General features: G+C 46.0%; 1 protein-coding gene across 2 annotated transcripts in view; it reads left to right on the top strand.

Annotated features, from left to right (window-relative positions):
* Positions 1-574: 574 nt before the first annotated feature.
* Positions 575-18,705, top strand: part of GNB4 (G protein subunit beta 4) — a 29,203-nt gene continuing 11,072 nt past the window's right edge. Inside the window, exons 1-2 of one of the 2 annotated variants that reach the window (XM_084291982.1) lie at positions 575-686; positions 17,002-17,102. In XM_084291982.1, coding sequence (XP_084148108.1) covers positions 17,046-17,102 — 57 coding nt within the window. In that variant the 5' untranslated portion in view covers positions 575-686; positions 17,002-17,045. Of the gene's footprint in view, positions 687-1,019; positions 1,118-17,001; positions 17,103-18,705 lie in introns of those variants that run through there. The other variant, XM_084291983.1, reaches the window with a different exon arrangement.

Genomic DNA, 18,705 nt, shown 5'->3' on the forward strand with positions numbered 1-18,705 from the left:
CCCTGCTGCATCGACATAAAGCCCATTCCTTGTTGATTTTTGCCGCGTGAGCACTCACTAAAAGCCAACACGTTGCTGACTGACAGCTGTCCTTCGAGCTAACGGAGGCCAGATGCGGTGCCATGGGGGAAAAGCGGGACCTCACAACCAGGACAAAGTCACCGAGGTGATTAATTTGGGGCTTTTGGGGGGATGCAGGTGAGTGATTTAAGGCACTACGTGAGGAAAGCAGCGGGCTGTGGCACTGCGGTGTGTTACGGTCGGTGCGGCCACGGGCTGCTCTGTGGATGTCTGGCCATTAGTGGTGAGTTATTTAGTGATCACACTAACATTTCGGGGGGTGCTTTTCCACAGTATTTGTGACAAAAAAAACCCACAAGCTCCGCCGCTGAGCAGCAGGCTGTGGCAACGTAAAAACCGCCACGGGGCCGCCGAGGCCTGCAGGCCCTCAGCCCCCGCGGGGGCCGCCGCCTGGCTGCCGGGGCGCTGCCTCTTTAAGCGCTCTGACGTCAGCGCAGCGCAGCCATGGCAACGGCCCGGCCCGGCGGCCGGGGCCATGCGGGCGGGGGAGGAGCTCCGGGCGCCGCGACCGAGCGCCATGGAGGCGGCGGCGGCGGCTCGGTGACACCCGCGGGCCCGCACCGACACCGGCACCGGGACCAGCACCGGCACCGCCCGGCCCGCAGGTACAGCCCCGAGGGGCGCCACTCCTGAGGCGCGAGGCTCCGGGGCCTTCAGGGCCCTCAGGGCGGCGGCTGCCCCCCCCCCCACCTCCCTCACCCCCCTCCTCCCGGTTCGGTCCCTCCTGAGGCCGCGGAGCGGGGCTGAGGCGGCCGCCCGGGAGCCTCCGGGCCCGGTGGCGGTGCTGGGGGAAGCCCCGACCCCGCCCGGGAGCCCCGCGGGAGCCCCGCGGCCGCCGCTGCCCCGCCCCTGGCGGGCGGCTCCGTGCTGCGGGCGGGGCGCGGGGAGGAGGAGGAGGAGGAGGAGGAGGGGTGGGGGGAGGAAGAGGAGGGGGAGGACGGGGAGGAAGAGGAGGAGGCGGCAGGGCCCGGCCCCGGGGGGGGAGCTCGCAGCCGGGCGTCGCCGCCAGCAGCGGCCCCAGCGCCGCCGCCTGCAGGTAACGGCCCGGGGGGGCCCGGCCCGAGGGGCTGGGGGGGGCCGGGGGGCAGCGGCGCCGCCTGGGGGGGGTCTGGGGGCTGTGGGTGGGGTGGGCGCCCTGGTGCCGGTGCTGCCGCCGGTTCCCTTCTTTCCCCGGCGGCTTTGGGGCCCTGGGACCCCGCCCTGCCCTGCCCCGGTGGGGAGCGGCCGCGGGGGCCCCGGGAAAAATGCGAAAAAAAAAAATGCAAAGTCACGGGGGGCGAGCCGGCACCCGCTGCCTGGCACCTCGCTGTGTCCACAGCCAGATCCCGTTTCTTTCTTTTTCTTTTTTTTTGTTCAAAATCTGATTTTTTTTTTCTTGCCCGCGCTTCTCGAGGGGGTCATCGCCTGCTTAAATTTTTTTTTATTCTCGTCTCCGCCAGAAACTGTGAGAAGCGCCCGCCTTGCTTCACGCCGACAAGTTTGGGGTTTGTTGTAGCGCTGCGCGGGCAGAAGGAGCTCCCGGCGCTTCCTCGTGTGCCTGCACAGGCGGGCGATCGGCGTCCTGCCTTGTGTGAGGCCGGTTGTTGCAGCCCGCAGAATAGGTGCTTTGCCAGGCTCGCTTTCAGTCCTGAAGTAGGACTGTGCTAAGCATGAGCCGTGGAAAAAATTGCTTAGAGTTTAATCTGATTACCTGTCATCAATTTGTGACATGCTCTGAGAGCAGCCCCTGCCCTGTCATTGGGAAGGGCGCTCCGGAGGGAGCAGGCAGGTAATGAGCCACCGAAACCCCTGGGAAGGCGTTGGGAGGGGTGGGAGGCAGAGCCCCCTGAATCTGGTGGATTTTCTGTGTGCAGTCCAGTTCTGTGCTCTGCTTCAGTCTCTTCCTTGAAAACCCTTCGGCGGTTTTCTGCCGAGAATCTGGGCTGAGAGACGAGGGCAGCTGCGTGGCACCAAGTGATTCCTGGTGGTCACTGCGTCTCCGCCAGCACAGCTCTGTGCTGGTTCGCAGGGCTCCTCGCTGCACCGTGGAGCTGCTGCCGGAGGGCTCAGTGTGCCCGCCAGACCTGCCTGGGCTTTGTGTATGAACGGGGGGTCCGGAGATGCCGGTAGTCGTGGTGGGGAGTCGGTGGCGGTGGGAGTACGTGGGGATGTGCGCCTGCAAAGTCATCTCGGCGCGCAGGGGAAAACCGAAAACTGCACTGACTGCTGGTGGAAACGCTGGCAGTGATGTAAAAGGTGATCGCTCATCTGACGGTCAGATGACAGGCACAATAGATGGAACTAGCGGTTCAACTGAGAGAACTCAGGAGTAATGCTAATAATAACATCAAGAAATTACAAAAAAAACCACCTTCGATTATGAGGTCTTCTAGTGGGATGGTAGCCTGCAGTGCTTTTTCTGCAGTGTTTGTGATTTTTGTGTGTGATAAGTGGTGAAGTTAACTTGTGCTTCCACAGGATGGACTGATTTTTATCTTGGAAGAAGAGGGCTAGGAAAAAGAGCGAGATTATTTATATATATATATATATATATATATATACAAATATAAAATCTCATTGTGTCTAATACAGTTAACACAGGCAATATTCAATTACGTATTCTTCAAAATAGTTCTTACAGTAGGTAGTGTGGATGAGTTAAACAGTTTAATATTTTGAGAGTTAGGACTATATAATACTTCTTTTTTTTTTTTTTTTTTTTTTTTTGTTAAACAGGAAACCCACATTTTCATGACACAGGGATGAATTTCTCTGTATTCTATGAGTTGGCGTGGTCGAAGTGGCCCAGCAAATAACTGGTGTTCTAATGTTTAGCCCTTCCCCAAGCGCTTGAAAAGTTGGTCTTGACTGACTGCTCAGGCCATTTAAATCTGAAGTGGAAGATAGTTGGCTACGAATGTAATCTGTTATATTTATGTTGGATAATGAAGGTTTCAACCATGTCTTAGTGTTCCCTAGTTGAGCACTAATATAGCTAGTGTTTAATTTGTTCAAGTAGTTTAGTTTTCCACACAGTTTCTGAAGAAAAACCTGGGATTCAAAAACATTACAAAACATTGCAGAATATTTTTGAATACCGAATTGTGCCTAGTTCCATCCTAGAACATTACGCAACCTTTAAAATGCCACAGAATTTATGAATATAGGCTCCTGAAGGTGAAACAAGAAATAAAAAAAACACAACTATGCAGTGTATCGTAAATCTCCCTCAGTTACTGTCTTCTCTGCCACAGCCATAAATTAAGACTGCGCGTCACTGAAGACAGGGTCACTTGATTTATTGTTTCTAATCTCAGGAGTCACTGTAAAAAGTCTCATCAAGCTGGTAAGAAATCCAGAGTCTCTGAGCTTGCCACACAGCGCTTGCTCATGGAATGTGGATACTTGCGGGCAGTGATAATGCAGTGATCATGTTTTTTATTTAACAGCGTCTGAGAACATCGATACGCAGATTAATGCAATTCCTGAGTGCCTTGAGCATGCTTTTTAGAAAGTAAGCATAATGTTGCTAATGAAGAAAAATGTTTAGTTCCAGCAACATTTTTCTTTCCTTTAATTGGGTGCAGACCTGTCACTTATTTCATCTGCCGAAGTGTGTAATTAAGGTTGTTGTCGTGTTCTTGTGTGAAACTGCTGTATTTTGTAACCTGGTGTTTTGTAATAGAATTTATATGAAAGATGCTAAACAGAACTAAAGCGAATGATCATGGAAACCAAGAACATATGCAGTTCTCTTAAGGTTGTGGTTTGATATCTGATACTAGGGCAGAGAGCTTCATAGAGCTTTCTAGATAACAAGAGGCACTGCTACACAAAGCTGCAACTCGTAATTTCAAAAAATCTCTACTGGTTAGGGTTGTGCTGATATGCTCAGCAGCGTGTGAACAACAAAATGTTCTGTGTTTGAAGAGAGAGAGCCTGAAAGAAAAGACCAAGAGGTGAACTCCTTCAGGTTTCAAAGGGATCTCAGCTTGGAGGCCATCTGTGTTACCTAAAGGTCTGATCATTAGGAGTTGTGTAGTTAGTGTGAGGAAATGCCATCCTATGCAGATGAATGAGAGCTGATCTGAAGGTTTAATTTTAAGAAATAAAAATAAAAACTATATAGATGGCCATCTAATAGCAAGCAGCTATGTCAGTGAAGACAGTTTCACTTCCTTTAAGATGTCTCAGCTTCCAAAAGCATGTGAAATGCTGACATAGAGTAAAGCAAATTCTGGTTCAATTACTCTAACTCTTGCAGGCTGTTGCCATGTAGAAGGACTTCCCCTGGAAAGGAGGGGAGAGAAAGATGTACCTGGCTGTAATGTAGAGCAGAAGACCTGTTCAGGTCCCACCTATCACATAAGATTAGTTACTTTGAGGTAAGATAGGTTTGTTAATTTGGACAAACTCTCATTTTTTCTTCTTGTGTTGGATGTCAGACAAATATTAATCATATGGACCTTCAACATAAGCCAAGTGTTTGAGTCATAGCGAGTGCTGCTGTTCTGAAACACTATTAAAAGAGCTGAGTAATGTTAAGATTTAAATTATATTTGTATGACTTTCATTTTAAGCAACATCATAAATCTTAGGATTGAATGTTTCTCAAATGGGACTGAAGATCTTGGAGCTGCACTTGATGACTGGCTTGGCGTCTTTGAAAAGAACAAATAACCTCTTTGCAGCTGGCTCTGAGAACAACCCCTGGCGGCGTTAGGTTTTCTATCGCAGCACAGTCACCAGTTCAGGTGGTTGGCATCTCCACTTGCAGGTCTGTGTGCAGGGGCTCCTGTAGGTGAAATTGGTTTTACTTGTTACTGCCCTAAAAGGGCAGATCTGCCACATGGGCATCAGAGCACACACCCTGAGGCAGTTAGCACTGAGATTCTCTTTTGAAACCAACTGGGAAAGCATCCTAGAGTTTGCTCCTTTGGGGAGTGCTGGGTGAATTTTGGGAAGTGCTATGGGCACCTCTTGACACTCGGACGTCCTGATGTCTCGGAGCAGGAGCTGTGCCCGCCTGCTCCACCGGCACTGCTGTCAGGCTTCAGCAGAGCACCTAAGCAGCTTCAGGAGAACTTGCTCTGATTCTTAGAATCATAGAATCACAGAATATCTGGAGTTGGAAGAGACCCACAAGGATCATCGAGTCCAACTTCTGGCACCACACAGGTCAACCAAAAATTTCAGACCATTCTTGCTGGGTTAATGCATGCATATATTTCTTGCTGCCCTCTATTACTTTTTTCTGCTGCACTAATCACTGCTCATATAAGTTGTATTTGTGTCATTTTCTATTTGGATGGAAATTAAAAAGCAATTTTTGACCTACTTGTATGAATTTAAAATCATGCATTAAAGTACAAGATGCTTATTCAAGATGTATGAAATGGTTAAAACACATTTAGTATCTGAAGTTGATTTAATTAAAAGAAATGATATTGGGTTGGAGTCTTCTTCTGGTGGCCCTTTCTGTCGACTAATGGCTTTAGGTGATTGTTCATGTAAACCAATTTTATCCCTAGTTTAGAAAAGGAAGGCATTTGCTTTCAGATTCTTGATTTCAATTGAGCTCAGTTGTTTCTGAGCTGAAATAAATATTCAGATTGCATATATAGATGGAATGCTTGTCAAAATCTCATTTAACACATTGTATATTTGGAGCCTTAGTGTGTATCTACTGGCTTTGATCAGTTTCGGTGATCTTGACAGCGCAATATAATGTACTAAAAATTAATAAACCTACAGTAAATTAGCTTTTAAGTAGGGTTATTCTATAAAAGTTTCTCTATTTCCTCCACCAAACAAACAAACAAAAAAAAATAGGTGAAGCTTCCCTATCCCATCCACCAAAAAAAAAAAAAAAATACAAAGTAGGTTTAAGCAAAGGTGTTCATCTTGTATGTTAGGATGTAAAGGGAGTCCTTTCCACGTGCGTTTTGGCGGTGGGAAGCAAAGGAAGTAGAGCATCTCCAGGAAGACATTAGGTCTAGATGATCTTGAATGTCAAGAAACCGATAATGCCGGTGGCGGTTTCCTTCCGCTGCAGAGGTAGGAAGGAGATGGCAGGGTGCTGGCTGCCCCTAGCCGTGCTAGGGCAGAAGAGCAGCAGCGCCCACGGCGGTGTCGGTGTGTTACTTGCCTTCAAATACTGCTGCTCTCTGCTGCTTGTAGGGCAAGGAACTTCTTTGTGGTTGCTCTTTCTAGAGTCTTTTGTTAGCCTGGAAGCAAGATATCTGAGCAAAAAACAATCCAAAGCACAGAGAATGAGGTGGCCAGGAAGTACAACTACTGTGTTGGGCTCTGCAAAGGCAGTCTTTGGTCTTTATCTCCAAGATATGTGACAGAAAAGGGGAAACTCTTTTATCGAGGGAGCTGGATTGTTTTAGCACAGCAGGGTAAGGTGCACTACAAATCCAAAGCAAAAGCCCTACAAATGACTACCCCTGTACGGCGGCTTTCAGCACGGCTCCCCTGGCTGCAGGAGGAAGCAGGGCAGGTAGCGGGGCACAGGAAGTCATTTAAAACTGCTTTTTTTTTTTTTTTTTCTTTTTCCCTGTCCTCTATTCTCTTTCATTTCAAATGCTAATAGATGGCATCAGAAGTAAAACATGCACTTTACAAAGGGATGAAGGGAAGAAAAGAAAACTGACTTCTGCCAGTAGTGATAATTCAGGAGCTGGAGCAATTTTCTGCTCTCAGTCTCCGCAGCAGCAGCGCGGCCCTACATCGCAGACTTTCACAGCAACTTTCACAAGATGACAGCTGAAAGGCGAAGGTCCTAAGCAAACAGTTGTATTACTCAGGAGTTTCATCGGTACTGCTAATGTTTGCTTTTTCATTGAGTCACAGAGCATTTTGGCCTCCACTCAGCATCTGGAACTGGGAGTTTTAAGAACGTTTAGCCATTTTTACTGATCTTGGGGCTACAAATGCTGAAAAAAAATCAAAAATGGCTGAGTGTGCATCCCAGGTTGTAAAATGAGAAGATTTATGAGAACAAGGCCTGCTTCTTGGCACGGGTTAGAAGCCAAGGCAGCGCACTTCACCAGGTTGTTGTTGACCCGGCTCTCTTTGACTGAGATATGTGGGAAGTATTTATGAGCGCAGAAGTTTCAGTGGGTTGGAAAGATAACCTCTGGCAAGGCACGCTGTGGACCCAGGGGCTCTTCTGTGGCAACAGTGCCTGGCAAATACATTCCTGTCTGTAACAGTAGGCTTTGCCTCCGCAGGGGAATCCTGCTATTTATAACCTAAGGAGTGTCGTGCTTCCGTAAAAAAGTAGCTCTCTCTCTCTTTTTTTTTTTAAACTTTTTGAGAAGATTGCTTCTAGTGGGAGTGTCGTACTTCCTTCCTTCCATTTTTTCTTCTATCCTTTTCTGTTGGAAACTTCATCTAGGACCATTTTTCTTCCGATAACCAGTTAGTTAATCTCTGACTTCTGGCAACTATACTTTGTACATTAATGTTACCTAAACATATCTGCTCTTCTCTCTTGTGTCTTGGGATATGGACTCTAAAAATACATCTGGATTTTAATGCATCACAAAAGCGTGAAAAAGAATGAATTGCAAGCTTGATTTACAACTTCCTTTTAGTATAATGCCAGCATTATCTAGATAGTTTTTTATAAGAAAGGTTTTTATCTTGTCTAGAACTTTTTCTGCTAGATATAATCACTGCGTTAAAAATACTCTTACTATAAAGACAGGCGTTATTTTGAGAACCCTGTGATTGTGAAGATAGTTCAAAAGCACAGTGATACATAGCATCTTCCTTAAGTATTCAGTGTCGTTTCTTTTTTTTTGGAGTGGCAGCGCTGCATGAGACACATCAAGAGTAGTTCCAAAGAGGATACATTCAATATATGAAATTGCGTCTCATCACAAGTGGTACGGGAGTAGCTGCACAGTCTGCGTACTCCTAATCCCACATGTGCGTTAGGAAGGGTGAAAAACACCCTGCATTTTCTAGTATGGGTTTTCCAGTCATTCAGTGGTGCTGTGTAAAGCTGAGGCTGTGGGGCTATGGTTGGATGTTAAAGGCCTATGGTAGTAGTCATGCCTTAAAAAAATATTTATATGTATACAAACTACTAAAGTAGCCTCAACTCTAGTCTGGGAGACGGCTTAATTTTTGTGGCTTAGAATCACAAATTGTTGACCAGAAACGTGTTGTGAACCAAAAGCAAACTCAAAATTAGACGTGAGGGCAATAGCTTTATCTGATCTATGGATAATCAGTATAAAACCCAAATGTTTATATTCCCTTGTTTTCCTCTGAAAGAGTACAGCTGTATGCTAAACGTTACAGCTGCGTAATTATGTGAGCTGCATAATGCCTCGCTGTAACTCCGGTACCAAGGGAGCGTGTGTGTAGGGCTGAATGGTGAGGAGGAGGGAAGGGTGCAGAAGCCTATCTATAGATCAAATGCGTTTTTTTCCAAGCTGGTTGATGCGTTTGAAAGGAAGCAATGTGTATGTGTAGCTGGTACTGCTGGGCTTGCTGCTCCTGAAGTGTGCGAGAACGCGCTGCTTGGAAAAACTGTCAGCCAGGAATTATTTCAGTCAAGTGAACAATCTGGTGCAACCCAGGCACATCTCTTGTTGACAGCATTCGTTTCTCTAAACGTGTGTCTCCACTGACTTGGAGCCTTAAATCTGCTGTGTGCTCAGTGCCTGTCGTGTCTCCGTGCAGCTTGCACAAGCTTAGAAAATGGGGCTGCTCGGTGGTGCTTTGTGCGTGGCGGTACCGCAGCAGATTTTGTGTGCCCAGCGCTGCTTGGCCCTACAGAGTGAAAGGGTCCTGTGCCACTTGAGTAAGCATCAGTGCACCAGCCTCTTAAAGTCCAAAATCCAGCTTGCTGAGATGGATTTAAATGTAAGTCATTTCAAAATGGCTTTGAACTGTCCTCTCTTTGCTAGGAAAAGCGCACTGGACAAGTTGATGGAGTAGTGTCTGGGTATAGCTGAGTATTTGAAGCGGGAGATAAACTCGTACATTGCTCACTCTGCGTGTGGCCACTTGTCTTTCCAAGGAAAAATGTGGACTGGAACCATCTCTGTCTCATTACTTACGGTTATATCTTTTTGCTTCAGTCTTAAACATTTTGAATTGCAAACCCAGTGACACTGCATCCAGCAGGGGCGTGCTCTGGGGTCACTGAACCAGCCTGTTGCTGGAAATCATTTTTGTCACAAGAGAGCATAATGGGAATTTCACGTGAAATTCTGGTTGCAGAGAGTGTGATTAAAGAAATTTTGCTTACATGCGGAAACATTTTGACCTGGAAGTGACATCATGAATATATGATACAAGAATGCTACTTTTAGAAAAATCCCTATTTTGGACTGCGAAATATTCATGACGTTGAAAAATTTCTTCTTCCTGTGCTTTTGTCAGCCTCGCGCTTAACACTGAACTTCTTGTTTTTTCTTGAATCTAGCATGTGTTGGCAAAGGAAGAGTAAGGGATTTGGGGTTGTTTTACAAATGTGCTTGGCTTAGACCTTACGATGGGTTTTAGAAATAAGCTCTCGTGTCTCTCAGCCTAAGACACTGCTCCAGTAAGCCGGCAACCTGTTGTATGTATAAGGCTAAAAGTCTACAGTCACTGATAATTCTTTATTTCACTCGAATGTCTACCCTGTGACTTCCTTTGCACGTTTTGTGGCTGCTGTCAGCGTGCTCAGTATTTGTCAGTCTATTTGTCCTCCATGGAGACCGTAAGCGAGGCGGTGATCGGTGGAGGAGGCGCGCGGCGGGACCTCGCCGTGTGCTGAAACCCAGCAGTGCTGCGTGAGGGGTGTTCGAGCTGCCGTTTCCTCGGCTCTCTTGTAGCAGTGACAGCCACCACGGGCTGATGCAGTACTGGATTCTGCAGGTGATCTTTCACGTGTGTATTTGTCTGACTGAAGTTGCTTCTGTTAATATTTCTGGGCAGTTATTGCAGTAAATAGAAACTCTTTCATGTGCCAGGCTTTACTCCAAACATCCATGAAAACCACAAGCTTAGCAGCCGTGTGTGTACACCAGCAGAGGCTGGCATTCCTCCTGATGTGGAGTGGCGTTAGTGTGTGGCTGCAGGAAGGAGAGCACCCAACATCTCCAGCCCCAACCTGCCAGAGCCACGCGGCTGGGGCGGCCTCGTGCCCCTGACATCGCTGCGTGCCGCCTGCTGGAGTCGCACCCTAGGAGGCGAGGCTGTTTTCTTGCCCCGCTGATTTTTTGGTGGCCTGTGGGTCTCTTTTGTCACCTGTGCTTTCCAGCTGTGCACCAAGTGTTGAGCACATACATTCAACAGCTCCTTCAAATTCAGCGTGGTATCTGGTAGAGAAATGGGTGTTTAAATAAGTTCTGCTAGTCCTCTTCCTCTTAGAGGCGTTGGTTGATTATTTCCTGTTTTTGTACCAAAGCTATAATGGAGACATATCGCTTTAAAACACTTCCAAAATGTGCAGAAGTGCAACAATAGCGGTGACCTCAGAGAACAAGGTCACACCCAGGCCCGTTTCCTGTTTTGTTCTTGGGGAAACCGGAGGCCTGCGAAACGCTGGAGAGCCCTGCTTGACACCGAGGGGTGCGCTCCGGCAGCTGGGCAGCAGCTCGCCGGGGTACAGAGTGGAAATATGAAGACAGTCTTAAGGAAGGGATTGGGTTAGGATTTCCCAAGTTATTTTTTGTTTGTTAATTATTTTAATTGATCGTTATTCTGCTTCTTAATTATCTGAGATGTTACACTGCAGCTATCGTAAAGTATTTGTTAAAGGTACAGAAGGGAAGGAAATGCACAGAGGAGGTTTGGGTGGAGAGAGAGGAGAAAGCACACCGTGGCTGCTGTGTCAACCTAGGCCTGTCTCTGCTTGCATTTCAGAGCATTGAGCTTTAGCACAAACTGGAGCACGGGAGGTTCTGTCTAAACACCAGGCAGCACTTCAGTGCCGTGTCTGTGACCAGCACAGGCTGCCCAGAGAGGCTGTGGAGTCTACCGCTTGGAGATCTTCAAAACATCCCGGACACGGTCCTGGGCAGCAGCTCTGCGTGTCGCTGCTTGAGCTGGGGTTGGAGCAGGTGAATTCCAGAGGTGCCAACCTCGGCCATTCTGAGTCTGAGTGACAGCATACAGCCAACAAACAGTGCCAAACAACCAAAAACAGCCACAAACCTTAGATACTTAATTTTACTCGGTGGAGAGCATGTGATTTTCAAACAGCTCTATAATTACAGTACATAAAATTCAAACTAAAATAGTTTTTATAAGTGAAAATAAAAATACTTTTTTATATGTTTATATGTAACTAGAGGGTAACATTGATGCATTTATTTTGAATGGCTGTTACGCAGCCAGAGATTTTACTTTATGTAAGGCTTTGTCCACTGTGTCCAAGTCTATAGAAGTCGAGCAGTTCTTGAGTATGTCAGATCTGTTCCTTTCAGAGTATAGGAAGCAAAACCTGTGCAGTTTTCTTCCCCATTCATGGTTTTAGGGAGACATAAATGAATGGGCAGAGCTGCCTAAGTCTCGAATAGTGTCACTAGATGAGGAAATGCTTTATCAAATTCTTCTTTGGCACATCCTGAATATATAAACTATTACTCTGTATGCTGCCAGAACTCGGCTTTGGAGACAGAATCCCGTTGTCTAACACTGTTGAGACAGCAAAACGTGTGTGCGCTGTCATCTGTTCCAGCTGAGAGGCAGGTAGCTTGATCCAGGCGGCTTCAGCGTGCAGAGGTTTTGTGAAGCGTGAATTTGTGTGAGTTACCGATATAGCTCGCTTCAGAGAGATCCGGGGTATTTCTGGTGCCGTTTTCCTATATTTAGTGAAGCGCTATAGTTAGCATTCCTTATGTTTAGCCACCTGTGTGAACACTGGTAGGGATGATCACATGAAAGCTATGTGAAACCTCCTGTCTTACTTTCTGCTGCTGTGTGTTTACCACTTGTGAGATCTTGCTGCATATGCCTTGAAAAGTTGAGAGCTGGTATGTATAGCTAAACACTTATTTAAATTCTAAAACTGTTTTTTTTTTTTTTTTTGATCCAGAATCCAGTTATTGCCTGAATAATCCTTCGGTGGATAGCTTTTAAGACTCCAGGCAGCCAGACTGTTCTCTTTTCTGTCTTGTTAGTCTCTTTATATTCGGTACAAAAATAGCAGTGCTTTGTTGTGGGGAGGAGCATATTTACACTCCTCTAGTCGTTTTTTTTTGCCTTGTCTGTATGGTGATTTTACATGGGAACAAGCTAAGCTTACTGTGGCAACTGAAAAAGTCCGTTTTAAGTCCATTTTTTCTATTTTTTCTTTTTTTTTTTTTTAAAAAAAAAAAGAAACCAAATTACTTAACATCTTAGTTTGTAAACTGTAATCTTCTCCGAGACAGAAATAGCTCTGCTTTGTAGAACTAAAGCTTCCTATCCTGACACACCTGACTATTCTTCCAGCAATCTGCCAAGGACCAGCCCATTTCCTGGCTCTCCAGAGCTGAGTGAGCTCCCTGCCCCTGACTCAGCTGCCCAGCTCGGAGCAGGGGGGCCAGGGATTCCCTTTTGGCACCCAGGTGAGCCCCTGACAACCCCATTTGTGCAGTGCCTCCTCGAGTGTGTTTGGAGTCAGCATTGCAGAGAAGAGCTTCATCTGAGTCCGTGTGTTACAGAGAAAGTACTTTCAGGACGAGAACTTGGGGTAATTTGCCACTGCCTGCCCATATAATGAGGAATTGAACCGTTAGCAAGTGATGCGGGTACTGAATCAGGAACAGGGCAAGGAATAATTCATCTCTGGAGCGCTCAGCCTGGCCGTGGCCGTCACGCCACTAGATGGGCTGTGGAATCCTGAGTCAATTAGTTTGCCTCGAGGAGGGGCAGTTCATTGCGGTGTGACTGAATTAGCTGATCCGTGCCCATGGAGGAGGAATCGCACGGAGGCTCCGGGCAGCCTACCAGTGACACCGCGGTACAAAGCCAAGCTGTGCCTCGTGGTTACGCGTAGCTGCTCCTCGCATCGCTCCCGCTGTCGGTTCTGATGGGAAGCACGGTGTGTCCTTGACCCCGTTTCCTGATTGCTCTGGCAATTAGCAGCGGTGCCCCCCCTGGCTAGCGGTATTATTAAAAAGTTCTTCCACTTCCTGCTGCTCATCCCCTCAAGGCCTCTTCGCTGTAGCAGATGCCATTATTCAGAGTGCATCGTGCGCGTCATGGGCTGCATGCGAAGAGAAGCATCTGGGTTTTCTGTAGGCATTTCTACCTGCAAGTGCTGAAAAGCAGCTTCCACTGGTGTTCTGCATTTCATTTCACTCCGAATATTCTTTCTCTGTCCGGACGCTTACTAAAAATTTAGTAAGTTAGGGAGGTTGACATCCTGCTCCCCTCTGTCCCCTGAGATGACGAGAGGAATCACGGCTCCGTTTCTGCTTGTGGTGAGCGCGCTGATGGCTTCTTTGAGTGCACATCAGAGCATGGTGTGGCTTGGGAAGTTCATGTCTGCAATAATGAGTTTACCAGGCTGTGGGGCAGTACTCCGTCCTGACTGGTAGCATTTCATTTTCTGAGAGGGGAAGAAGAACAGACATGTCCCGTGTAACCCTTGTCCAGGTTAGATCTGAATCCGAGGAGGTTTTCACTAATCCGTTGTGTGAAGAAGAATTTGTGATACAGATCGCCTCTGCTCGTTGCGATCCCTCAGAAGGTAGTCACAGCATTTAATCTGATAAAAAAACAAATGGTTTTTATCTGATGGCTGGCAGCATTTGGAAATAGTCTGCTTCAAGGTTGTGGTGATGGCCTGCTTCTCCTCGCAGCGGAGAGGTTTACAGGATGTACCCATCTGCCTTTACCACCGGGCACCTCGGCGCGTCTTCTTGCCGTGGCTGGCTGGTCACCTCGCCGATGTGCTCAGAAACAAGATCACAGCACGCACATCTCACCTGGGTGGTGGTCTGCACACACAGCTACGCCTTGCCTCTGGCTTCCTGTCGTTTGCTGTCTTCAGTCATAGCACTGTCACACCAGCAGCATCAAAGCAGAGACAAACCCACGTGTGCGCAGATCTTCGCGCTGTGCTCTCGGGATCGTGGCACCAGGCAGGTGCTGGCAGCAGCTCAGGAGCGCTGCTCATGGAGATAGCCTGCATCTGGGGAGGAGTCTGAGAGCTTCCTCCCTGCCCACCCCATTTCTGTAATTTCTTCCGGGCATTTTGGAATGGTGGATTAAAAAAAAAAATCCCAAGTGGAAGCATCGTGCTCACAGTCCTGCTAAATACTTGGTGGAGGGTGCTCATTTGAGCATGTGTGCAGCTCAGAGGGAGCTGCAGCCAGGCCAGCAGAGAGCTCTGGGTACACTTCAGCTCAGTGGTTGAACTGAGCTCTGAGGTTGTGTGCTGTGGTGTCCCCGTGTCTGTATATATAGCTTAAGAGTATCTCAGAGTTTGCTGTTCAGCCGCTGCGAACTGGAAAGGAACTTTAAAACCAGGTTATTCTAGCTTAAATTAATCCAGATTCCCTACTAATTCACGTGACTCAGAGCGGCTGCATTCACCGAGGCATGGACCGGCCTCGAAGCACTGACACGTTCCTGGCAACCTTGCAGGCTTCAGAACGTGCCGATACCGCTGGGGCTTCTCAACTTTAACAATGGTTTTGTAAATAAAATAAAAAGGTCATTGTCCTTGAATTTGCTCAGGGATCAATTCTTAAGCTTGATACGGGTGAGTGAGAAGAGCTCAGAAGTTGGAGTGTGGCCACGTGGCAATGTGTGTGTTCGGGTAACACCATCTGAGGCTGTCCAGCTGCTGGTGCAGCTTCATGCAGAAGTGGCGTTAGGGATGAACGCTACTGACACTAATGGCATTAAAGTCATTAACGCTGCCTTTATAGTTGAAGTGCAGAATGGTCAGCAGTGGTCTGTGAGACCAAATCTCTGATACGTTCACAGTTTCACCTGCCAATAAAAAGATCCTGCCTGTACCTGCTTGTGACCAGCAATGCACGCTTCCAGTTCAATGTTAGTGTCTCTTTCTTTAAGGTGAATTATTCTCTGTGTTGAAGTCACCCTTCACAGAGCACTGACGTGTGTGGCACATCACAGAGCAGAAGCGCACTTCCCTTCACAGAAGATTAGAAAGAGATCAGCTTTTCTGTTAGGAATCTTTACCTTTGGTTAAAAATAGCACAGGAGCTTACTGAGACGAGGGCAGGTATCATGGCTTGCCTGCTTTAGACACTTGAGTCCGTTGTTGTGTCTGTGCTACCTTTGGGTACGTTCTAGAACAAAAACAGGAAATTTTGACACTGCTGGAACTGTATTTCAGAGAGGTACAGTATTCTGATCAACTGTGGTAAAATTAAATTTCAAAGACTGGAAGCATTTGGTTAGCATGCATGCTGAAGTGGTTGCAGTTCTTAACATTTCAGTTTTGAAGTTGGACATCAGCGTATCGATTAATTTTATTTTATGCCTGCTGTGAACTAAGCAGCATTAAATAGTCTGGGCTTCTGAAATAGGACATCGGTGGTGAATCAAACAGCCTCCCAGAGTATTCACACATGGACAACGGTGTCTCCTAGGTGAGCAGAGCATAGGTTTAGGGAAGGTGAAGGTATGGACTTCACAGTTTGCTCAGGTGTAGCTGAAAGTATTGGTTAGACCTAAATCACCGCTGTGCTTGCTGTAGGATGTTTTTGATTTGGAGGTGATCTGGTTTTATATCTTGGGTTTATTCAGAAAAAGGCTGCATTTCAATCATTTTTCAGTGAATTAAATCAGGTGGGCACTACTGTGTTCTCTCTCATGTTTAAATTAAAATACTTAGAATAATGTTTGGAAGAGCTTTTTCCTGCCTCAGTTTGCATTTTGTGAGCAGTAGCTTGGCTTTCTTCTTTCTTTTGTAGGCTAGAAGTGTGCTTGGTTTATTTTAAAGATAACATAGTGGGAGACCCAGCCCCACCACCTCCCAGCCTTTTGGTGTAATTTTGCTGTCAGAGAAAAAGAGACAAACCCGTGCTTGGCTTGCTCCCCAGCAAGAGGCTGGCTGGGTCCCCTGTCACTGGGAGGTTATTGGGGTGTGTGTGGGTAGATGGGGAGGTCTCCCTCGTGGGGTTGGGTTGCACTGCTGTGCTGAGGATAAAGAGGAAAATTGGTCCGAGGAAATTGTTCAACATACTGCAAAGTACCGCACGCAAAATGTGATTTAAAAAGAAAACAAACAAACCACACCTAAAAACTGAAATTGTGCTTGCATCTGGTCTTGCTGGGTTTTGGCCTTTTCTTTTAAGGTTACTTTACGTCCCTGTTGAGATGAGAACTGCTTTAGGCTGTTGTGGGCTGTACCCCACAGCATGAAGTTGCTTTTATGGATGTTGCCATCTGTATTATTCCTTCTCACCCCGTGCGTGCTTTTGAAATGAAACCTATATTGTGTCTTGCCATAGAAAATATGGAGAAAATTGTAGAAAACCTATTTCAGCTGTAACCTAGGATTCAAGATTTTCACCTTTAAAATGAAAGCTGCCTTGGATGTCACGTAGAAAGATGCTCGTTTCACAGTTGAGCTTAAGGTTAGATGTTTTAAAGCGGCCGCTTCAGCCTTTGCTCTCTGTTGCCATCTTGGGGTGAAGTCTGACATTCCTGGAGGTTTCAGGGTGGGTGAGAAGAGCGAGGCTGAAATGCGTTCAGTAATGTTTTCATAAAGTACTATGGGTGTTTCTGTTGACAGTTGCTTCTGTACTCAAAATACATTTAATTTAATTGCACTTTTCACAGTAATTTGGCAATAGCAGTACCATGGGTCTCACTGAATTCACTTGACACTGTACTAAAAGGAATGTTTATTTGGAGCCTTTGTATAGGCAGAATAAATATAGGTGTATAGTTTGTTCTTCTACTTTTTTAAAAAACAAAACAGTGTGATACTGAAACTTTTCTCCTCCTTATTGGCAGGTTTTCTTCACCAGTGGAGCGTGAGCAATAGAGACTGAAGCAAGATGAGCGAGCTGGAACAGTTGCGGCAGGAGGCGGAGCAGCTGCGAAATCAGATCAGAGTAAGAATTGCTAATTCCTTATTTTTCATGATGAAGTTCCTCCTTTTAAAGGAAAAAGTGTAAAGATCATCTCTATTACTTGCTCCCGTTTAAGTTATGCAGAGTTTAAATACTTCCAAAATATTTAATAAAAAAAACTGAAAGTAAGCCATTGGTGTAATGGAACTCATTCCTAGCATCTCTTGAACAAAATGTTCTGTTTCCTGTGGAAGTGTGCTACGTTTGGTTGCTAGGGGTGTGTGCCTCTTTGCAAATTTTGTGGTTGTGATTTTTAAAAAAAGTGAGCAGCAAACTTCTAGAACCTAGACATAACAAGTTGGGGTGAAGGGTATTAGAAGATCTGTGCTAAAAGTGAGAGACATCTTGACAGACATGCAGATTAAAGCACAGAGAGGGAGGGAGAACCTTCCAGGAGTGGATGGCATTTTTATTCTTTGTGCTATGACACCAATGATTCTACACAAATTTGGAAAAAAAAAATCTGTAAAAACAAATCTGTAGAAGGCTTAATGTGATGATGCATATGTAGAAAAGACATTTAAAATGTGAGAATTAAAATGGCCAGTTAAAACTTACAAATTTGCCAATCATATGACAAGTAGTAGCCTCAATACAGGTGTTGCTAATGGCTCTCTTTAAGAAAAGTTGCTTTGTTAAGATCACATCCAGAATTAATTTTATGTTGAACATCTTCAAGTGTTTCAGCTAAACTAAACAATTAAAGTTGTTTAAAATCCAGCATGTTTCTTCCTGTGAGCGAAGTAAGTCCTGTGTGCTAGGGGATTTACTGCTCTGGTATTTTAAACCCCTCCTGATTCCAGACGTCAACATTTTATAAATATTTCTACAGTTCAGACATTTTAAAAATAAGTTGAGATGACTTAATCCACTCTCAAGCCTGCTTTCTGGGAGAAAAGCTATAAAGGGTAGTCAAAGTAAACACTCACGAAAAGTTATTAAGGTTGTTATATTAAGGAGCTCTCAAGCAAGGTATTTAAAAGTTCTAAGAGTCTAGTTTGAGTGCATTAATTCAGTTCCAAAATGTCTAAGTAAATGTTTCTGTTCCTTCTCTCAAAGATGACGTTACCGTTAGTGTACAAACAGGACGCTTTCTTGGGGTGAGGGCCACACAAAGTGATAAAGGCAGCCATGCATGCTTCGTTGGTTGCAGAAGTTGGACGGTCTTCAGAGAAACTACAGGGAATTAGGATGGTTCTTGTGGATGATCCTTCATTATTGCTGTTGGTAGTTTTATTTCTAACTTGCACTACAGAGTTTGTCTCTGATTGTAAGCCAATTACTTTAAACCATGCTTGTCAGAAGAGGTTGCTGACTGTGTGTCTAGTTTTGTTTTGCAAAGGCTGGAGTCTGGGTTGCAGGAGTGCTGTGCATTTACAATTGTAACCAAAATCTGGTTTTGCAAGATCTGGGCATTGCAGGCCAGGCTCAGAAGTGCTCACCTGGTTCAGGTGTCCAATCTGTTACCGTGCAAACAAAAATAAAGTCTGACTTCTAGGTAGGGTTGAATAACACACAGAAAGTCAGCTTGAAGTAAAGAAAAAAGACAAAGTATCTGTATGGAGATCTGAGCACCATCCTTTCC

The sequence above is a fragment of the Netta rufina genome (assembly GCF_964035555.1).
Source record: "Netta rufina genome assembly, chromosome: 9".
Classification (NCBI taxonomy): Eukaryota; Metazoa; Chordata; class Aves; order Anseriformes; family Anatidae; genus Netta; species Netta rufina.